Source organism: Chenopodium quinoa, unplaced genomic scaffold, assembly GCF_001683475.1.
Source record: "Chenopodium quinoa cultivar QQ74 unplaced genomic scaffold, ASM168347v1, whole genome shotgun sequence".
Lineage (NCBI taxonomy): Eukaryota > Viridiplantae > Streptophyta > Magnoliopsida > Caryophyllales > Amaranthaceae > Chenopodium > Chenopodium quinoa.
In genome coordinates, this window is record NW_018744821.1 from 2,910,618 (window position 1) to 2,931,891 (window position 21,274).

Below are 21,274 nucleotides of genomic sequence, written 5' to 3' on the forward strand. Positions count from 1 at the left end.
TTAAAAGATCTTAATTATCTTTTTTGAAAAGATAAGATTAAAGAATTTGAGTTAAATAAAAACTTTCCTTTTTTAAAACTTTCCTTTTTCTTAAATCCTAATTCTATTCAAATTTAAAGATATTCAAAGACAGTCATATATTATTTTTTTGCCTCATAATATTTATCCAAATTTTATATGGTTGGATAGATCTTGAAATTATCTTTCCAATGATGTATTATAATATTAAATCCGAGTTATAACGAAAAAGATATGAATGAGATATGAAACTCTATCAAAAACTGACACTCTTTCACTATTTAGGCCATATCTTTTTATCTACATAATATTTTAATCTGATTCTTATTGGGTTGGAAAGTAGACTTCAAGAGCTTTCCAAAAACATATTATATGCTTTATTTGGACTTCTGAATCAAAAGATGATATGATAAAAACAAAATCCACAAAAACTGCTGTCCATCGAGTTTTATTTCGATTCGAATTCAGATTCTTTTCTTATTCTTCGACTCTCTTTGTTATCTATAAATAGAGGTCATATCTCCCCTTTTTTCAATCATCATCAACTATCAAATCTCATCAACTCTCATCAAGCAGGCCTTGTCATATCACTCATCACTCATCATTGCATCACAAAGTACAAAGTACTTAGCCTCCGTGCCTAAGTTACCCAAATACTTTCATCATGGAGTAAACAATTGAGATAGCTTAGGATGAATTAATCCTTGCACAACATATGACTAAGCTCATTCAATATGCACCATCAAAAACTTTGATTCTTTTTTGCGTTTTTTTCTTTTTCGGGAAAAGTCGGTACCCTCCACAAAAATGACGGAAATTTTTTGTTTTTTTGCATTTTCGAGTTGCACGATCACATTACAATGCACACACGAGTTATGTACACATTGAGTCATGTTGTGTTATCACATTGAGTCAACACTATGCACACACGGGTCATGAGTCACACTTGTCAATTCACCTCGAGTTAGTCAATCATATTGAGTCAAGTTTATACCTTGAGTCATGTCAAGTCAATGAGTCAAGCAACACTAAGTCTTAGGTCAACCCTGAAGAAAGATAAGCAAAGTCCTATAGTCAAAGATAAATACAGGTGCATCCCAGCGGCAGCAAGAGCAGAATAGGGAAGGCTCGACTCCAGCGCCTGACGACAACATCTAGCGTCTGGCAACAGATTTCAGCGCCTGGTGCTAGATCCCAGCGTCTGGCAACAGAGCCAAATCGCAGCACTAGAGGCATTGCAGCGGCGACAGAACACTCAACCACTCAGAGCAGTTATTTCAACCTCTTTCAACAATTTTGGGTTCCTTGGTACGCCAGTTAGCCCCTGTAAGCAATTTGACATGATTAAGTAGTCGGCTTGATTACAATCGCAATAAGTGATCGATCTGACGAAAGATAGTCACACTTAGCTTAAAGCGCCTAAACATTGGCTCATCGCAAGACACCGGCATACTGGTTCATAAACAGCAGAGGCACCGACATAATGGTTCACAAGCAGCAAAAGCGCCGACGTACTGGCATAACGGAAGCAAAGTTCAAGCGAGCTTTAAAGATCGACAGGCGTTGGTCTTTGGAAGTTTTCTTCGGAATATTATCGCAACAAACATCCTATTATCAAGCTCTTTTGCTCCAAAGACGCGTGGGCATATTATTCAAAAGCTCCATTGTTCAAAGACGAGTGAACATCAAAATAGCAAGATGGCGTTCCATAGATTGTGGAAGGTTGTCACAACAGCAAAATGCAACAATCCGGTTACTCTCATAGACGTGTACTCGACGGTGCAAGATACGCGTTTCTTAACTCTTTTATCTGTTTAACTAACGCTAGTTTGTAGGTATTGGCGTTACAAGAGTGATTTAGGATCGCAGAACGTTCTGAATCATTCTCCGTCCCTATCGATACTTTGACTTTTGTTTTAGAAAGTTGCGTTTCTCCAAGCTCAGTCAAAGTGGGGGCTTCTGTAGACACCCAAATGTGTCTCCCCAAACCAAACCCAGTGATGAATACCTCTCATGTCATTTGATTATCGAATGATAGTGAAAGTGTGAAAAGTCTAGTGATGAGGATGTTTTTATTAAAATATCTCTTCTTTCTGTTTTTGAAAATATTTCTTTTCTTACCCTATTTTTAAAAAACGTGCATTCCAGTTTATTTTGGTCCATGATATGTGTCCACTAATAGTGTATTTGAATGGGGCTTGAAAATACCTTTCCAACGATATATTATAAGCCTAATTCCGATGAATAATGAGGAAGTTATGGCCAAAATACTAAACCGGGCTCGAACCGGATCTTACCTACGACCCAATGATCATGTGCAGGGTCCAAAGGTTTAATCCTATTCCTAAACTATTTAGGATTAATTAGAAGATTCTATAAGTTTTTAAAAGATCTTAATTATCCTTTTTGAAAAGCTATATATATACAAGTAGTTCACAATAAATACTCAAGTAAACTGACTTAGTTAATACTCTTATACATATATTATACATTTAACTCAATGTAAAAACATGTACAATCACTTATTTTGGTTTAATTCTATTTATCAATATATACATTCACTCATAAATCTACATTTATTCATAATTACACTAAAAAAGTCTATACATTAAGCATTAAAAAACCACACTTCTAGCCGTGCTAGTTAGCAACACCACACTACCTCGCGTGCGCCAGGCAACCTTGGTCTAGGAAAGGGACCGAAAAGAACACTGATTTCACAGCTTATTCATTACTATTAGATGAGACACATACATTATCTTAATATCACAATATCTTTACTATAGATGCATCATGCACGTCAATATCACACTCTTATAATTTAAATTTCATAAGTATATTATTTTAATAATTTTTCATACTACTAAACTTAATTAACCCAATTTTGTTTTTTTTTTGTTAAGTTTGAATAAGTTATACTATAAAATTTATTATATTTTTCTTTATAAAGTTAGTCTACTAGTGTTAACATTTAACGGGGGTAATAGCACTAGGCGAGAGCCTGTTCTATACACCCGGGGTCATTTGCTCGTTTAATCAACAAATGAGCAATAATGGTAAACAAACGATCTGCAATAATGGTAAACTTAATTATCTGCTGTTGATTAAATGAGCAAATGACCTCGAGGTAGATGTGATCAAAGTTAACCCGACATGAAAATTTAGGGTTCGTTTGGCATCGCTGTGGTTTTCTGTTTTTTGGTTTTTTGTTTTTTAAAAGTATATTATATATGTCACATAATGAATCAAAAATTATTTAGACTTATTAAAATCATGATAATTTTGAAAACTGACAACAGAAAAGTGGAAACACCTTTTTCTTGTTTCCTGTTTTTGGTTTTTAGTTTTCAAAAAAAACAGGAAACTGAAAACCAAAAATGATGCCAAACAAGCCCTTAGTTTTTTGGGCAGGTTTGAAAATGCCTTTTTATGTATTTTTAGTTAATTTTTTTTGGCCCGACTTGAAAAGCCCACACGGCCTTACTATTTTGGCTAGTTAGGTCATAAAAATTTCGTCCCAAAACTTAGTCCAAACCGGCCCGGACGAGACATGGGTGGATTGTTTCAACTTCAGCCCGGCCCGCCCAATAATCACCTCTACCTCGGTCCTCGGGGTACGGTGCCCGGTGTATTCAAATTCTACGACAGCAAGCATACCCTGTTGCTGAAGAATAATGGAGAACGATCGCCTAATTTCTTCTCTTCGCTCCCAAATTGATTCTCTCCATTGCCGCATCAAGGTACTTTCTTCCTCATCTTTCTTTGATCCTACGTATTTATACAAATGCATAATTTTTAATTCCGACTTTCTATTTTTTTTTAAAATTAAACTTAGAATTTAGAGGTTGAGAATGCAGAAATGGCATCGAAACTTTCGCATTGCCGTTGTTCTAAGGTAATTTAATCTCTTTTGTTCTGCTTTACAAGTATAATCAATCACTTTGAAATTTTTTGAATTCTTACATTTTTGCGCTACTTTAATTTACCATTTTGAATTTCTTTTTTTTTTCTTTTTTTTTTTTTTAATTATGATTTTGTTTAGGTTGAGAATGCTAGTGATTCTAGTGTGAGTAATGATTTAGCTTCGGTTGAAATTGCTCAAAATTTGCATCAAAAGAGTGGCAAGAGCAGGAAAACAAAGTCTCAAGGTTGGTGAATTATTAAAAACTAGCCTTCTGATCCGTACCATGCACGGGTTATTACTTAGAGCAAGTTTAGCCCCAAGTGGGGTGACATCATCAATTCAAATCTTAAGACATATGCTTAAGAATTTTCCCATTTTTCTTCAAAAATCTCAAGCAAGTCTCAAGTTGAGTCTTGAAATTTACTTGAGATTTGGGATTGGGACCCACCTCACCCACCTCACTTTTATTTTTATTGTCCTTTTTTTTATTTTTTATTTTTACACTTTTCTAGAATATAATATGTCAAATATTTAACTCTTAGGGCTAAAGTGATAAATTTATGTAAGTCTTAGTGAGTCTTAACAAGAATTTGATGACATCATTTTTAATGGAGACCACAAAAAATGATGTCACATCCAAATCTTAAGACTTGGGGCTAAACTTGCACTTACAATATTTTCCTTGTAATGTATTGCTTATTTGTGTTGTATGAGTCAACATTGTTTTATTGTACTTTATATGTTTATATAATGTGGACTAATTAACTCAATTTTTTTTTTTTTTTTTACTATTACTTTATTTTAAGGTTAGGATATGAAAAGACCACGACTTTATTTTGGTGTAGTTGAAACATTTAATTTCCTTACCTAAATTTGCAAGTTACGGAACGCATAAAGACTTAAACATTATTTTTTATAAAGAAGGTGGCATGTGGCATATGAGTGATTTGTGGTGACATGTGGCATATGTACTATGTGTGGTTTGTGTTTTTAAATATTAAGTATAGAAGTATAGATATTTGTTTTTAAGTTTTATTGCTGATTGAATTAATGATTTTTAAGCTTATAATGGTCTAGTTCATATTGATTGTGTTGTATATTTTCCTAGTGTTTATATTTCACTAATATGAAGACCCAAACTTGTCGATAGTCGAAGACTTTGATCGGCATAATGTGGAATATTATGTAGAAAAAGAAACAATATATATATATATTTATATATATTCCAGCAGGTCATTATTGTCTTACATTATAACTTCCCAAAATAATTGAGAACAATGTAATATGAGATCAAGGCCATGTATGGTAATGAATTGTATGGATCATAAGCTTAATTCATGAGATGAGCGCATTAGGTTGAGTCAACTAGTGTATGTTTAGCACACAATGAATGGAATTCTAATTATTAATTGCTTAGTATCAATTAAGAAATCATGTGCTATATAAAAGTATTATTTAAGCTAGCCTAGACTGTAAGGTCCAACACCATTATCAATTCATCGTTTGTTTACCATCTCTAATCTTCTCTTAAAAATGTGTGCCTTAGAGATTGTGGTGCTTGCAACTTTGCAAGTAAAAGAAAACAAACGAAATGCAAAAATAAGATAGAGGGATTTGGTTGCTTAAAAGAAACACGGCTTCTATTTAGGGACAATATTTTTGGGTCAAATATTGTATTTGTGATTTTGTGGTAATGTTTGTATTATTATATTTCTGCATGGTGAAGATTTTGCAATATGCATTTGACCTCATTCACTTGTTGGTTATAGATAGCAATGTGAGCATCTTGCATCATCATCCCAAGAGATATGTCGCCCTCAAAGTATTTTATTTTGGTCAACGGTATGCCTTCAGCATATATGCTGAGACATAGTATTCCTTTAATACCTTGTACTGGTCTAGCATGGTTTTCCTTTTTTTAATTTTTAATTTTTTTTATAGGGGTTTACACTAAGTTCTTGACTGGAATATTATGTTACAGGTTTTATGGCTTTGCATCAGAGGTGCAAATGGAACCTACTGTTGAGGTGAGTTTATGTGTCATTGTATATATTTACTTGTTCAATTGGAGAAGCTTTAGAGAACTGTAAATTTCATGATCTTTTGATATGCTAAATCTTTTATGAGGGCATATCAATTACCAAATTACCTCAATTTACCATATGGAGTGGGTTTTTCGTAATTTTTTGATGAAATGACTCTACCTTTTTGTGTAAAAAGTTAGAACATGCCTTTTTGTATGCGCTAATTTGCAAATTAGATCAAATTATTTTAACATGCTTTCTATATGCACTAATCAACATTCTTTTCTCCATTTGTTTTATTTAGAAATGATTATTTTTCCTTCCTGAAGTCTTTTTTGAATAATGATTTTTGGTAGAAAGATCAAAGTCATAACCTACATGTATACTGGAAATTTATAATAACAAGGATATACTCTGAAAACCCTTTACCCTGTAAAGCTGTATGTTTTTTTTTTTTTTCCTCCACACAGCATAGACTTGTTTTGTATATACAGTTTGAATCAACACAACGCTCTATCAGATTTTCCTGTTGCAGCATCATTCACCCAAACACCCTCAGCAAGTAGGGTCCAGAGGTTTTGTTTATGCGCTGCCATATTAAGGCTCAGTTTTTAGCTGCCATTTAAAAAAAATATATATATACTGGAAATTTATTATAACAAGGATATACTCTGAAAAACCTTTACCCTGTAAAGCTGTATGTTTTTATTTTTTTTCCTCCACACAGCATAGACTTGTTTTGTATATACAGTTTGAATCAACACAACGCTCTATCAGATTTTCCTGTTGCAGCATCATTCACCCAAACACCCTCAGCAAGTAGGGTCCAGAGGTTTTGTTTATGCGCTGCCATATTAAGGCTCAGTTTTTAGCTGCCATTTAAAATATATATATATATATATATATATATATATATATATATATATGTATATATAGATATAGATATATATATACTTCTGATTCAAACTGAACTATTACTAGGATTCAACTGCTTTTAATTTACTATCTCTGCTCTAGCTTCCATAAGTGAACATTTGAACCAAATCAAAATCAACAAACATTAATTTTTTTGCTGGTTTGTATTTAGGACCAATTGTATATGTTATACTGTAGTAGTCCTTGTCCAATCTTTCACTCCTTGAACTGTTGAAGTGTCCTAACAAGACAGCTTCTATTATGGCTGAAAGGGGATCCACCGATTACTTGAATTGGTGTTATCCCCAAAAGCTCCAAGATATACTGATTCAGCCTCCACAATACATCTAAAATTCCAAATCAACACAATTTCTTATAAGCTGACTATCAGCTTAGATGCCCTAGAAGCATTATGTATAACATATTAAGCAGATTCCAGGAGTTTAATAGACGTCGTTTCATCTCTTGAGAATAAGAAAAGATTACTATTGTATCACCTTTTGAGAATAATTTATCAGCAAAGCACAGATGTGGCGACTCTCAAAGTCCCATTTGCCCTCACTTAGGATGAAAGTTCTAGTATTCCACTTTAAGCTGTCAGAGCATCTATTCAAACAGTGGGTATCCATGAAAATAAGAAATGGAGTAGCTCTCTGCCTCTCCTTGTCTCAAGCTCTTTATACCTTATAAAGGCCTAGTAGGGACTAGTAACATCACTAATTGAGATAGTGTAAGAAGCAACTAACAATTTGTTTACAGTAACACCAGCTTCATCATTAAATTATAAGAGTCCAAACCCCCTAAATCTCAGCATCAAAGTATGGAAATATGGGATGTGAAATGACTGTGATGTAGTTTGCATTTGATGAGATTTTTTGAATATTTCATTGAAGGTAGTTCTTTAGCTTTGTGTCTCTGTTGGACGTTTTTTGCAGTCTGAACTTTTCAAAGCTTTTGAGAAGACAAGGCTATTGATTGATGATAGAAAGGGTTCACAGTATTCTAGATGTGGCAGAACAGATAAGGGAGTCTCAGCTGTTGGGCAAGTAAGCATCATGAAATTCTACCTGTAATTTGTTACCTTTGTTAAAGCTTGTACTCACTTTGAAAAATATTGTCATTCCCTCCATCCCAAAATAGTTAGCCAAACTAGATAATTAGGAATTAACAATTCAAAATTATGTTTTTCAATCATAAAATAAGCTAGTATATCTGAAAAAGTTAATGCTTAAAGGTCATAATTAATTGTATCAAGAATCATATAGGGGTAAGTTCATGCTATAACTTACCAAATAGAGATAGTGGCCTAATGTTTTATAGGAAAATTATGAAAGTATGAAGAGAGTACTTTGATAACATATTCTTTTCACTCTTTATGTTTATTTGCATATGATTGTGTCTTATCTGCCATTACGGTTATCTTAAGAACTTTTCCACTAATTTGAAATTTGGCTGTAGCTTAATTGCAAGGTTATTCAATCTGTTCTTTGGATATGCAATTACATAATTTCTGGGCACCTAAACTTATTGTATTATTATGTTTAGGCAAGCTTGCAGTACTTGCTGATAGACAAATCATATGAACCTGATCCTGAATTTTGATTCTTCAGAGTTCAGGTTCTTGCAGTTGTAGGGTGCTAAATTGCGTGGAGGCAAGGATGGGAGTTTGAATGGAGGTTTGAATCACAAAATTTCTAAAATTCAAGATTTGGATAGGACAAGGAGATGACAAAGATTAAAAGAAATAATTTACCAGTAATTTATAAATTATTAATAAATTATTGCAAATTTTAAAAATAATTAATTAAATATGAAAAATTTCATTTAAGGAATAATAATTCATACCAGCATCACTACCAGAACATAAAAAATGATAACATTAAGCTATGTAATTTGGCTTTCTTCTGAATTGTGAGCTCGAAAAGTAAAAGAAATTGCTATTTTCTTTTCACTTCTTCGTATTTGGAATAAAGACTGTTCTAGTGTACAATGTTGGAATTTAGTAATATGCTCTAAAGTCTCACAAATTAAACGATTGAGTGGCGATTGTGAGTAGAAGCTGGAGAGGAGAAACAAATTATGGGTTAGATGGCTAATGTAAATACAATGGAGTGGAAAGTGCTTTATCAATACATAGAACTATTCACAGTTTATCCTTGATGGATGAAACTTCAGCAAAAGTGGGTTTCTTGGACGTTCTGAAGATGTTAGGATGACTTATTAATAATGTTTATCACGAGAAAGAAAGCTGATCTTTAGAACTCTACTAGTAGGCTTAACAAAATCACACTAGTTGCTATGCTGTTTGTAAGAACTACCTTGAGAGTATGAAGAGGTGTTTCTATCATAAAATTATACTTGCTTGTGTTATGGGCTCACAATGATTAAGTTCCCCTCAAAAACCGAGGGAAGATCAAATGACTTTTCCAAAAATTGTTTCCAGGTCTCATCTCCTTTTCCAAACTTTTGAGTGAAAGATTTGCCAAGGATCAGAGGTTAGATTTGGGAGATATCCTAGAAGAACATCCCTTTCATTTCCTTGTATGTGTCACCTTTTAACATCTAATTAATGGCCCAATGTTAAAAAAAATTTCAAGAAAAAGGAATATTTATGGTTAAAAAAAAAACAAATACATTATGTAGAAGGTGATATCTGTGACAGCTTCACGCCTTTTACTAAAAGCATGAAAAGTATCTATTTGCTGTCGTTTTGATGTTCCATTACCAAAGCCATGGTGGAAAGAAATATACCTTTTTGCTACTCTACAATTAGGTCATATGTGTACAATGGAACCTTTTGACGATTTTGTCTGCATTCTCAAAATTGGATTGTGTGGGAAAATGAAAAACTTTTTTATGCAGGTGATTGCTCTATACCTACGGTCAAATCTTAAGGCTGAGACAAGTTCTGACAGAGTCGTTTGTGAAGGGCAATATGGTCTGCAATGTCTCCTTGTTTAGTATTCTGGGACTTTTGAACATTATTATCCAAACCCTTTATCTTGACTGTATTTTGTATGTAGTGACATTACTGTATAATTGACTGAGGAGTAAATCATTAATGGGGTTGTTTGCACTATCAATTTACTTTTAATCTCTGTTGGTCAAAGATGCATTCAATTGCAGAAATATGGTGTTGATTTTCTACAGAGAACTCGTTATTTGGTAAAAACAGACATGTCTAAATATAAGTGATTATTATCCAAGTACACCAATAGAATTATTTTTCTCACTTTACATAGCTTTCTTATATCTATATGACCATATTAATCTTATTCATAAATTTCTCTGATCTTCATTTTGTTAAAAGGTTATTTATGGTTATATTTTTTTTTATACAGAAGGTGAGATTGATTACGTGAGAATACTGAATAAAGTTCTTCCAAAAGACATTCGGATTACTGGTTGGTCTCCAGCTCCTGTAGATTTTCATGCGAGGTACTAGAATCAAGCCAATGCTTTTGTTTATGTATAAATAAATTCGTGATTAGATAAATTTGATTATATTTCCATGGAATAGAGACCTTGAGGGCTCTGTTGATGCATAGAAATTATGATATGGATAAGAAACTATTTTGGTGCTCAGAAACTATATGTGTGAAAGGATGTGTTTGCTTTTGCAGTCATGCAGATGAGTCCTCTAAAACAAATTAACACCATTCCTTGAAATATCTTTATAAAACTACCTTTTTGGCCCGTTCTATGCTTGGGTTGCGCATATGTTATTATTTGTGCTAAAAAATCACAACTTGAATAAATTAAAGTCTTTTGACATCTGGAACATTTTATGAATTTTGAAATCATGAAATGTCTCCTCACCAAATCTAATTCTTGTAGAGCACACTTGATATATTGAAAATAATGGCTTATGTCATGCAGGCAATGCCATACCATGTATGTATAATTTGTAGAATATTCTTACACCAAACTCTTCTTTTTCTTGTTGTTTATGTCTCCCTTTTTTGCCTCCTCAAATTTTCTCCATTTTAGTCATCATCTTCTTTTTTCAAGAGCATTTTTAGAGATATGTATGTCTATTTTTTTCCTCCCCTGGGAATTTAGGCGATTTGAAATAAGCTTTATTATAAATTTATACTGTTAGAAAAGGGACTAGGGGAAGAAAATAAGTGGTGGTCATTGATTAGATGACGAATTCAGTTATATTGAAATTGAATGATGGAGGGAGAAAAGGAGAAAATTAAGGGAATTCAGTATTTTAAATTAAAGTGAAAAATTGAAGAGACTGAAATATGAGGGGGAAGCTAGAAAAGTTCTACAAAAACAAAATGATTGATAAAAACATAAAATAGGGCCAATAAAAGAAAAGGATTTATGAAAAAAGGTAGAAAGAGAAGAGGACACGTGGCTGATGAGGTTTGCATTTTTAAATACCAAGTATAGATTGCTGAAGATAATGTATGAAACCAGTTGTTTTTTTTTTTTTTTTTGGTAACTGTTCCAGGTTCAAGTAGTAACCAGCTAACTAATTTGCACGCCTTATGTTCTGTGTTATTTGTTGTAATTTGGGGTGTGCTTGCTAGTTCCTCATAAGGGAATCATAATTTTCTATTTGAAACTACTTTTCTGGTGGCAATGCTTAGTCTGTGATGAATCCTGGTTCATGAATCCTTCGCGCCCATAGCTCAGCTAATGTAGTATTGGTTGGTATTATTGTTATGAAGATCTTCCTGGGAGAAAATTGCTGCTTCTAAAATGTTTAGCAATGAGTATTTTTTTTTTCTTTTGATTATTTACCAATCCGACATTAGATAATCACCATCTAACTAATTGGTTCCTGGGATTTTGAACACCAAAGCTTATTGGAAGACTTTGTATTAAGCTATGGAGTTGAAAGGTTGGGTGTGGAGGCAGTATTACTCCCACATCCCGTAATATAGTTCATGTTTTCCTTTTTGGGTGTCCCAAGACATTATGAAGTATCTACAATTCCCTTATTATTTATGTCTTTACTCATTGCACTACCCAAAATAGCTTCACAATTCTTCTTATTATTTGTGCCATCACCTACTTCTATACTATGTACATTTCTCTTTTTTAGGTACTTCTTTTATTGCCCCACTTACATGTCTTGTACTTTTATTCCTTTTTCATGTATTTCATGTACTCTATCCTCGTATTTCTATTATGGGATGTAGGGGGTAGCAGTTTATGCTTTTATATGATGGAAATAGATTGGAAGAGTTTGATCATAGATGGAAAGCAGTATGGAAATTGTGAATTAGGCAGAGCTTTATTTGTCTTATTTAGATTCTTTGCTAAAGAGTACAGATTGAAGTATATAACTAGTTAAGCATTCATTGTTTCGGGCCTCAATCTCTGAGTTTTGATAACTTCTCTTCTTGTGCATCAATGATTACAGGTTTGGGTGTTTGAGCAGGGAATACAAATATTTTTTCTGGAGTGAAAATCTTAACATATCAGTAAGAAATTTTTAAAGAATTTTAGCTGTAGTCTGTTGCTAAAATTGATATGCAAGCATTACTTTATGCCAATCTGGATGATTACATATTTGTGTTGTTCATGTGCTTTGTAGGCAATGCAGACAGCAGCTAAGAAGTATCTGGGTGAACACGACTTCAGGAATTTCTGTAAAATGGATGCGGTTAATGTGCACAACTATAAGCGATGTATCACGTCATTTGATATCACCCCAAGCAGTGAAAAGTAATCTTTTCAGACTTCTATTTTTTATTGATTTAATTTTTGTTTAAAAATTTGGATTTTGTAAAACATAGTAGACTGTCTAAATTATTAGCTGCAAAAATGTTGAATAATCCTCCATGATAGGAATTTAAGCAGTGAAAAGTAATCTTTTCAGACTTCTATTTTTTATTGATTTAATTTTTGTTTAAAAATTTGGATTTTGTAAAACATAGTAGACTGTCTAAATTATTAGCTGCAAAAATGTTGAATAATCCTCCATGATAGGAATTTGTGTAGAGAGAGAGAGAGAGAGAGAGAGAGAGAGCATATGGGTAAAACTAGGTCTTTTTGTGTGGGGATTGGGTAAAAGTGGAAAGGACAAAAAGGAATGGACTTATAGGGACAATGTAAAGAACAAGGAGCGGTGGTAGTAACAAACAAGTATCTGTATTTGTTCGTCGTAATTTTTTTTTTGTCTTACATTTTAGATACAAGGGCATATCCATTTTATATTCTCTTCAATTTATAATCGTGCGGTTAACTATCAAAAGATATAATATTGAACAACCATAGATCGGTGTTTGATTTCTCTCACTTAAAACTTTTCACAAAATGCTTCATGATGAAGACAATGACTTGGACCTATTTGAACATAATTTGTCATCATCGTTGCTTAGCAATGGCATGGACTATAAAACTTATTTTGGTTGGATTATTAACATTACATCAGCTATACTCTACCTAATTATTTTGCTAGTAAGATACATTTTTATAGGTTTTTGTTGCTAATTTGAACAAAAATATTTACTGCTTTTACCTTGTTTCAAGGCTATAATATGGCTTTTATTTTTTATTTTTTATTGTAACTAATAACTATAATTGCGCCATGGATATTATGATTCAGGTTTAAAGACAAAGAATTATGGGCCATCATAATTAGAGGCAGTGCATTCCTATGGCACCAAGTTCGATGCATGGTTGCTGTATTATTTATGATTGGAAGGGGCCTAGAATCAGTAGAAGTAAGTATAAAGCATCTCTTTTAATAAATCTGGATGTTGTTGCTAGAATATTTGGCTGCGATTTATTTATTTATTTATTTATTATTATTTTCCTTTGAAATACTACACCAGTTCCAAAATTAGTGAATAATTGACATAGTCAAACTTGACACACTTCCCAACAAATTATTTTAACCATTAATGTATAACTTAATCTTAGGCCCTGTTTGGTTTGATGTAAAAGGTTTTCATGGAAAATGAATTTTCCATTTTTTCCCATTTTCCTTAGTTTGGTTTGTTAAGGAGTGGAAAACAATTTTTCAAGGATGGAAAATTCCATCTTTAATGATGGAAAACATTTTCCTTCCAAAAACAAGGGAAGCCACATTTTCCTCTCTCTTCCTTACCTCTTTTTTTACTTCCCTCTCATTCATCCCTACATTTCCACTCTTATTTTTTATTTTTCTTGGACTTTTCTTGTATGCAACCAAACAATGGAAAACTAATTTGCAATTGTGTTTTTCCTTGAAAATATGTTTTCCATGAAAACTAATTTTCCATTGAAAATGTTTTACGTTAAACCAAACGGGGCCTTAGTAAAAATTGTTGAAAAGTCAACATTATGAAACTTTGTACTATGTATTACTACCTATTTAAAGAGTTGCATGACAACATTTGTTACGAAATTAGTAAAAAAAATTATAGTCAAAGTTAATACTATAGTAAACAATTGAATAGTTTAAAAGGTTCAAAGAGTCAATTATTCTGGAATCTCTGTCCCAGATTAAGTAATTGACACGTTGGACTTAAATTAACTACTCATATACTAACTTTGACCATGGATTTTTAGTAACGTATTAAAAACAAATTTTATCACGAAATATGTTGTTGAATAGATATTTAAATATAAAGTTTTATTATATGAACTCTTTTATTTGTTCGTTGGTCTATGCTTGCGCTTATTAGTTAGGGATGTGACAACAGATTGAGGGATTGGGACAGGGGGAGTTATCCACTTTTTGTCAATTGCTTGAGAAAAGAGAGAAGCTGAAAATGAGCTAATAAATGTTCTACTAACTGACTAACAGATTATGTTAATTCATTATCAGAAATGGACATGAAAACTAGTCTCAACACCTTGATTTCTTTCTATTTATCTCTCTCTTCTCTTCTTTTCTTTCTGCCCTTTTTTCTTATTCGAGGCTTAAGAGGTGGTGAAGAACGGACTGACATGGAAAATTTAATATCCTCATATTTTATATTTTTATTTATTTAATTATTGGAGACTAAGGCTTTGTTATTGTTTTTCGTTGTTGTTGCTGTAATTTTTTTTTTTTTTTTTTTTTTTTTTTTTTTTTTTTTTTTTGTAAAAGCTAATTTTGTGTGTCGATTGTGGGAACGGTTGTTGTGGGACTATTCTTATTATGAGGGTAATGCATGCATTAGAGATTGTGGGCCGGTGGATGTTCCACTCTCTATATGCTTGTGTGGATCTTATGGGGCTCTAAGGTTAGATAGATTGTGTGTGCTGATGATTGGTTAGATCATTTCCATACAAATGGTTGGAACTATGGGTAGTTTCAGATGCTCTCTTTTTGTTTTTGAGTCCTCACATATATTTGAAGGACCTTGCCCCTTCTCCATATATAAATATGTAGGTTTTGTAGCATAATTCAAAGCAGATGGTTTTGGAGTAGCAGATTGGTTGTTCAATGAAGAATTAGTGTGGATATAGATTGAAGAAATTTTCATAGAGGAGAGGTTAAAGCTTGAAGCTATGAATTCGGTGATAAGAGGGTGAAGAAGTGATATTATTTTTACTTGTTAGTCTTTTTCACCTTCTCAATATGTTTCGTTTTTTGTTTATGTCGGGTATACTTGTGGCTAGAAAACGAGGTTGTGAAGTGGTGTAATACTTTCAAGTTACAACTGTTTTGGTTGCGAAGGATGTGATATACTTTGTGGCATTCTATAGTATTATTCCTGATTGGAATCTCAAAAACCTGCTAGAATCATAATTTACAATGTACTGGGTTTTTTTTTCAATCAATCATTCTCTCTAGTACTTGAATTGTTTATTGATGGCCCAATTTGAATTGGAAAGGTTGAGGTTTAGGCCCTTTTAGATGAAGACATGGCTGGGTGAAAGAAGAGAGGGTGCATGGTTGAAGTAAATTTAAAGACAAAATTGGTGATCGAAGAGGAAGTGTTTAGGGCTGCAAAAAAGGGTGATGACCAAGGTGCCTTGATTTAGATGATCTTCCAAATACCTTAAAAGGAATTAGGTACCCATAATCTCCCCTTGATTAAAAAAACAGGTAATGGAAGAATTTTATGTTATTTTCGTTTCCAGCCCCTCAAAGTTGAAGATTGAATCAAAGTTATGGCAAGTCTTTGTCTCTGTGTCTTTCCCTTTTGAAAGATGTTCCTTGAGCATTCAGGTGCCGATCTTCACTTGGGCAGTCTTAAAACCAAAATTTCGGTAAATAAGTCAATTTGATGCTCTATCTCTGTAGATGTATGGTTGCCGGTTGTTTGTAATTTTCAATTTTTCAAATACTAAGTTTGAAAAAGAATGCATATACTTGGGTGAAATTAGGAATGTCTGTTAAATGAAGTGCATCTCAACTACCAATACACAACTGACCTTCAGGTTGATTAACACTGTTTGAAAGACTGTCCATTTATACTTATTTTAAAGTTTCAAGAAATTCAGAAAGTCAAATTACTGTATACTTTTGAAGCTATGAAAACTTGATGTTATTAACATGAGCATTGTCCCGATGCCTCTAAGGAGGTTCTTGCACATTGCGAGGTAGAAGAAATTAGATGTACATAGGCTTCCCTACCTTGTTAGCTTGTGTCTGATTGACCATTGATCAATATATAATGACAATATGCTTATTAAAATATAGAAACATATATTTTAAAGCACCAATTTAATAGAATAGTATAGAACTATAGAAGTGTCATCAAAGACAATTATTATTGTCCTCAACTTCAATTTTCTCAACATCATTAGTCAACGAATCACAGTTCTAAGCTTGAATCATGTATTACTTCCCTTTTATTTGTAACATTTACATGCATTGCTTAGTTTTTTCGGCTTCTTGAGTTCATTTTGTTTCTTATTCAGATTATAGATGTTTTACTTGATATTGAGAGAACGCCTAAGAAGCCTCAGTATACTATGGCCTCAGCATTGCCTTTGGTTCTAAGCTCTTGTGAATTTGAAGGTCCGCAGTTCTTTACTTCAGCAGGTAAGTTTGTATTGAATATATTTATTAGATTTTGTTTTCAAGTGGGCTATGTGACATGTAAAATTCTTGATTTGGTATGAGATTTTGTCAAGTTGAAAATTTTAAAAAAAATATTTATGATGGCCACCAGTCCTTAACTATAATTTTATTTTTTATTTTTTTATTTTTATTTATTTTTTATTATTATTATTATTATTATTATTATTATTATTATTATTATTATTATTTTATTTTATTTTTACTGTATATAATTATCATTTTCTACCTTTATCTTAGACTTGGTGTTTATGATAAGTTGAATTCCCATTTCTCAACTCTCAAGTATTGAGAAAGCCCATCAACATTCAAGAAAGCATATCAGATCTTTTCTTCTAAGAATATCTGGGTTCTCTCTGATGAGCTCATTAGTTTTATCGTCAATACGGCCCTTAAAATGGGTAAAATAGCTTAGAAAAATTTCTCTAGAATGTAAATCTGCTATAAAATGCAGAGTACATGTCAATATGTCATCCATGCTGAAAGTTTGGGGAACCTTTAATTAAATAACAATAAGAATAATATTCCAAGTTCTGTTCTGCAAATCCCAATTCACGAATTAATTCGTGATATTTGGTTAATCATGTATTCTTGGGGAGGGTGAAATGAAAATCTTCTATTTTTGTGGAGGATAGGAAGGTATGTCACTGTTGGCATGTGAAGTTGCATTCCAGAACAATGTCAATAATGAAGCACAATTTTTATCTAGTTTCATGTTTCTTTGTGTATTGAATGTTCTGGAGATCAGAAACACGTATGAAATAACTATGAACTGTGTAAAGGACTGAATGGATAGAAGGAACATGTAATAGATTGCAAAAACAGAAAACAATTGAAACGAGGATGAATCGAAGTGTAATGGACTCAGGCCACTACTCCATTTACAGCAACTCAAAACAAAGAAAGACAGAACAAATAAGGAAGAAGCTTTAAGCTTGATTATATTTAACAATGGCAGCAAGAAAAGAACACAAACTAGTAGGTTTAACCTACAACTCTCAACATTAGTAGGTTTAGCCTACAACTCTCAAGTAGTGGATTTGGCCCACAACTCTTAGAGATAACTCTCATACAAAATGCCTGCCTAAACCCTTTCCCCACTTTCATTTATATATACCAGTCCCTAGACTGATTTGGTGGCTGCTGATGATTGTTTGTCTTCAAGTGTGATTCGTCCTGTTGTGTTCCAGCTGCTTGTTGATGTTGCTGATGTTCTCATGTGCATTCTCACTCTCTTGGGCTAAGTTACCAATTGGGCCTTGCCACCTCCTTGCATATGTATATTGTACTTGATGTGATTAAATCCTTAAAATGAGCATAATTGCTTGTAATCCCAGTTTAAGTAGCTGGACACTCTCACTAAGACAAAGCTACCAAATTATAACTTCTCAACAAATATTCATCATACTTCTCTTTCCCCTAAGCTCCTCTATTTATAGACTGATTCCCCTATTTGCTCAAGGCCTCAAACTAACCTATCTTAAGTAGAACTACCATCCCCTTGGTCTAGATGCCAATTTACTACTACAAATTCCTCGTAAACAAATTTAACAATATGGATGCATGCATGATACAATACAAGTGTTCAGAAGTCATAATTGTGCATAATTTCATGGTCTCTCTTTTCTCATGAGGGTTAAGTTATTGTGCAACATTTTAGGTACAGAAGCTACTTTTTTATCTTGTTTGACTTTAAAAGTTTTGTGTAGATGCAAGACAGGCATTATGCGCACACTTGGAAAATGAATGCCAAAATTTCATGCTGCAATTTGCTATTTTTAGTAATGCTCTGGATAGTTGTTCGTCCATAGAAGATGATGAAGGTGGCCTATGACTATGTTCTCCATTGTTTTTTAAAGCATGAAAAGTAGTGAGGCTGACTGAAGGAAAGTTAAAGTTGGACATGGACCTGAATACCTGATGTGTGTTATTTTTCAGGAAGACATTCCCTTACAAAAGCCGCTGGGATGAAGAAATGCGTGCACATACCCTTGAGGACAAGGCCAACTGAGCGTGAGTCTGATGATAATAATCGTATTTAGAAAAGCATTTGGGGGCAGGTGTGGGTGTGTGGTGGGGGGATATTTTCTGAAATTACCAACTAGAGAATCTTCAATCTCTTTTACTTGCAAAGTTACAAAGACGTTAGAATTTGTTTGGAAGCTGTTTATTTCCAAAAATGACCCTCTGCTGTAAATTTTCGAAAATAAACAGCTTCTAAACAATTTAACTCTGCTTGTACATTTTCGAAAATAAACAGCTTTTAAACAGATTTACTGCTAATTTTCCTATTGGTTTATTACGTCTTAATTTTTCAGTCAACTTTGGTTTTTACTGCTTCTATTTATTGGTTTCAGCTTCATACGAGGAACGGCGTGCCAAGTTGAACTCATGAGGCCTTAGTGAAGAATTTTGTGGATTGATGAGCTTAAGCTGCTAAATGAGCACTACATATTTCTCAGAACTCTTTTTTTTTTTTTTTTTTTTTTGTTTTTTTTTTGCATCTTGTATTATGAGTTTATGACCTAACTTGAGGAATTATAACCATGATCCTTATTTGTAGGTTAACAATGCTTGTATAATTTCATGTTTAGATCTTAGGATTTGTGATATTATTTTATGAAATATGTACTTGTGGTCATCATTCTATTTTTCCATTAATATGATAGATTACACAACAGATACACCCAGGAAGATCCCCTCAAAGAAAATTAATTGAGGTTGAAGTTTGGAGCACTTAGCCAAGCACTAGACCTCTGTTAAGGTTCAATCCTCAATAGGGATTACTTTTTTTTTTTTTTTTTTTTTTTTTTTTTTTTTTTTTTTTTCGAATCCTCAATAATGAAAGTATGGAGTTAACAAGATTTTTTTTTTTTTTTTTCCCAAATTCTATTTATTTAATTTGTCAATTATTATGAGGCTTTTAAGACCAACAACATAATCTAGAAGCATATGGTGGGGGGTTGAACTTGTGATCTCAAAGTGCAATGTGGTTCCTCATCATCTCCACCAAATATGCTTGATTAATGGCATACTACGTATGGAAACGTAAGTGCAAAATGTGAATGATGGTATTATACCCATCCACCCTACCCCCACCATCGGTCCTTCCCCACCTCACCTGTGTAGCTGCCGCTCCCTGTCCCACCTCCGACACACCCCCTTACCAGCCTATTTCACCGGAACTCACCCTTCAACTATTCTCGGCCCCTGCCCAAAAATCAACAGCCACCTATTACCTACCTAAAAACCAACAACCACCCTTTTCCCCATCCAAAATTGCCCCTAGTTTTTCAAACTTCTTAAACTGGCCATTGAAAACGACCACTAGCAACCGAAATTGCTTGGTTTAGAGCATGAGTGGTCGAAATCTACTTAAATGGTCCGATTTCAACCGATAGTGGTCGTTTCATTTTTGGGGAGTAAGAAAAACAGGCAGCCATTTTGGATGGGGAAAGGGGTGAATACTGGTTTTAAGGTAGGAGAAAGGGAGGGGGGTGAGTTCCAGTGGCAGGGCTAGGATGGTGGGGTGATGGTAGTAGACTGGTAGGGACGGAGAGGCTGGGTTAGTTTTGGGGTTTTGATTTTTTTTTCTTTTTTTTTTCTTTTTTTTTTTGCGACCAATATATGGCGACATGGGACATTGATACATTGTGGGCTCTATAAAGGGTTCTTACTCTTCTTAGTAGTAGAGTGAATCTGTTAAGTAGTGATAAATCTATTTTTTAAACTTTCTATGGTGTTAAGATAAAAGTTTTTGTTAAGTGTTAAAAACATTTTTGTGCTCTTTCATTGGCAACATTGCAATTTTAAAGGAAAATTGATCAATGCTCTGTCATTTTCATTTGCAGAGAGATGGGCATGCTTAGTAGCGAGGTGTAATGCTTATGAATTGAGAAGGTTTTTTTTTTTTTTTTTTTTTTTTTTTTTTTTTTTTTTTTTTTTTTTTTTTTTTTGTTGTTGTTTGTTTGTTTGGTTTTGTTTTTTTGTTTTTGTTTTTTTTTTTTTGACAAAAAACTAACAAAACTAAAAGCGATAAGCAAAAGTCTATGACGAGCTAAGCTCGCCATAAAATGAGCATATCCTATATCATGCCGAGGCACTTTATGAATATCAAACCTCCTAAAGGTCAGGACAAGCTAGCGAATCTCCTTCAGAATCCAAATAACCGAAATTGCATCCGAAAGATGACCTTTAAGCAAATACTGGACCGAACAACAATCAGTATAAATCTGAACACTAGAATAGCCTCTTTCCTTCACATGACGCAAACCCAGTAAACAAGCCATTAATTCAGAGTGAAGAGCCAAAGAAGCAAACCCCGCTTGGGCCCCCTCCTACTATAGGGGAAGAAAGGGCAAGAGAAAGAAACCAACCCATGCCTGCACGGCGATCCGTAGCATTCCAAGCCCCATCAAACGCAAGACAGATATCGTAGAGGCCAGACGATAT

At 33.4% G+C, this 21,274-nt stretch overlaps 1 protein-coding gene across 2 annotated transcripts; it reads left to right on the forward strand.

The window, feature by feature from the left end:
* Positions 1–3,480: 3,480 nt before the first annotated feature.
* On the forward strand, positions 3,481–19,644 carry LOC110704188 (tRNA pseudouridine(38/39) synthase-like). Of its 2 annotated transcripts, XM_021881979.1 has the most exons (15): positions 3,481–3,758; positions 3,854–3,913; positions 4,061–4,166; positions 5,692–5,764; positions 5,904–5,949; positions 7,797–7,907; positions 9,724–9,799; positions 10,203–10,299; positions 12,242–12,302; positions 12,416–12,546; positions 13,430–13,547; positions 16,663–16,786; positions 18,532–18,645; positions 18,761–18,835; positions 19,180–19,644. In XM_021881979.1, the coding sequence occupies exons 1-15, from the start codon at positions 3,693–3,695 to the stop codon at positions 19,215–19,217; spliced, it is 1,296 nt and encodes a 431-aa protein (XP_021737671.1). In that variant the 5' UTR covers positions 3,481–3,692; the 3' UTR covers positions 19,218–19,644. The 2 variants fall into 2 exon arrangements, with proteins under 2 accessions (XP_021737671.1, XP_021737672.1); XM_021881980.1 differs by lacking the exon at positions 18,532–18,645.
* The last annotated feature ends 1,630 nt before the right edge of the window (positions 19,645–21,274 follow it).

What these genes read in the sequence shown, in the direction of transcription:
- LOC110704188 (XM_021881979.1), top strand. Translation starts at nt 3,693, where the DNA reads ATGGAGAACGATCGCCTAATTTCTTCTCTTCGCTCCCAAATTGATTCT. An exon ending in ATCACCCCAAGCAGTGAAAA is followed by an intron (nt 12,547 to 13,429) that starts GTAATCTTTTCA and finishes ATTATGATTCAG; the next exon opens with GTTTAAAGACAAAGAATTAT. An exon ending in GCAGTTCTTTACTTCAGCAG is followed by an intron (nt 16,787 to 18,531) that starts GTAAGTTTGTAT and finishes AGTTTTGTGTAG; the next exon opens with ATGCAAGACAGGCATTATGC.